The sequence below is a fragment of the Pteropus vampyrus genome, unplaced genomic scaffold, assembly GCF_000151845.1.
Source record: "Pteropus vampyrus isolate Shadow unplaced genomic scaffold, Pvam_2.0 Scaffold443, whole genome shotgun sequence".
In the NCBI taxonomy this organism is placed as follows: Eukaryota; Metazoa; Chordata; class Mammalia; order Chiroptera; family Pteropodidae; genus Pteropus; species Pteropus vampyrus.
In genome coordinates this window covers 242,626-244,493 of record NW_011889224.1, presented here as the reverse complement: position 1 = coordinate 244,493, position 1,868 = coordinate 242,626, and the positions used below count along the sequence as shown (strand labels likewise).

General features: G+C 34.5%; 1 protein-coding gene across 1 annotated transcript in view; it reads left to right on the top strand.

Moving 5' to 3' along the window:
- Positions 1-1,751, top strand: part of LOC105306525 (trace amine-associated receptor 6-like) — a 7,565-nt gene extending 5,814 nt beyond the window's left edge. The window contains 2 exon segments of the mRNA XM_011381560.1: positions 1,262-1,333; positions 1,336-1,751. Coding sequence (XP_011379862.1) covers positions 1,262-1,333; positions 1,336-1,751 — 488 coding nt within the window.
- Positions 1,752-1,868: the final 117 nt, after the last annotated feature.

Genomic DNA, 1,868 nt, shown 5'->3' with positions numbered 1-1,868 from the left:
AAATAGGTGTTACGAATAGTGGACTTTTCATTTTTTTTAGAGTATTTTTTGAAGAATAGAAGGTTTAAATTTGGATAAAGATCAACTTATAAATTTGTTGTGTCACAACAATTTTTTTCTGTGCTTCTTCTAGAGTTTTTAAAATTTAATTCTTTAGGTTTATGATTCTTTTCATATTAATTTTTAATATGCTTTGATGGTGAGTCTGAAATTTTTTACTATTGGTAGAAGTAGTATTTGGATATTCAGTAATTTCAGCAGCATTTCTTGAAAAGACTGTTCTTTCTCTAGTAAATGATGTTTGTTCTTTTGTCAAAAAACATTCAACCATATATGTGTGTCTCAATTTCTGGACACTATTCTAATCATTTAATTTCTATATCTATATTTAGGTCAACGTCTTATTTTCTTGACGGAAACTCCAAAGTAAGTATTAAAGCCAGATTGTGTATTCTTTAATGTTTGTTGATTGATTGACTGATTTACTTAGAAGATTTTATTTTCTTTTATTTTTTCCCCCTCTTTAATTCCTGCCCCCGCTCTGCAACTTCCACACTTGAGCTATGAGTGTTCCCTTTTGCCCTTATGAACTGAATCTCTGAAGGCGGGACGTCTACTTCCACACGCTTGTGGAATGTACCTTGGGTCTGGTGCACCCCGGGTAAAGTCCATGGCTCTACCTGGGGAGCGAACCCAGGACCTTCTGAGCATAAAGCAGACATGGTAAAAACTACTCTATAGAGCCACCCTTTAAATACCACCTTTAGTATTAAAATTATTAATGAATCAGGACTGTGGTTCTTAGAAAACTTGAGTTTCAGAAATATCAAGCTGGTTAAATAATTTGGGAAACCAACAGGTAATTGCCAAACATTTACTTTAACCAACTAAGAGCTGGTTAAAAAAAAAAAAAGATATCTAGCTCTTTGTTTCATAAAAACATTAATTGGGATTAGGATTTGTCTAGATTCTTTTTGGAATGAGCTCCATGCCTCCCACCGTGGAGAGCTGCTGGTAATTCTGAGCCAGATTTTGTACCCTTCACAGTTGCTGTGATGCCACATTTTGTTACTCTTCTCTCTTCCACTTGTGCTTCATCTCCATCAACAGGTACATTGCTGTTACTGACCCTCTGGTGTATCCTACCAAGTTCACATGTCTGTGTCAGAAATTTGCATCAGCATCTCCTGGAACCTGCCCATTGTATATAGTGGTGCTGTGTTCTACACAGGTGTTAGTGAAGAAAGAATGGAAGAATCAGTAAGTGCTCTCAACTGTATAGGTGGTTGTCAAATTGTTGTAAATCAAGACTGGGTTTTGGTAGATTTTCTGTTATTTTCATACCTGCCCTAGTTATGATCATTCTTTATAGTAAGATTTTTCTTGTAGCTAAACAACAAGCTATAACAACTGAAAATATTGGTAGTAAAACAAAATCATCCTCAGAGAGTTACAAAGCCAGAGTGCCCAATAGAAAGATAAAAGCAGCTAAAACCCTGGGGGTGACAGTGGTCGCATTTATGATTTCATGGTTACCATGTACAATTGATACGTTAAATGATGCTTTTATGGGCTTCATGACCCCTGCTTATATTTATGAGATTTGCTGTTGGTGTGCTTATTATAACTCAGCCATAAACCCTTTGATTTATGCTTTATTTTATCCTTGGTTTAGGAAAGCTATAAAAGTCATTTTAAGTGGGAAACTTCTAAAAGGTAGCTCATCAACCATTAGTTTATTTTCAGAATAAATGTAAGCACTAAGTAAAGAAATTTAAGGATCTTTTCAAAATTTAAATTTATGAAGAAATTAAATATAAGAAATGCATAAAACCTTACAAAATTGGAGAAATAGTTGTCCGATTAGC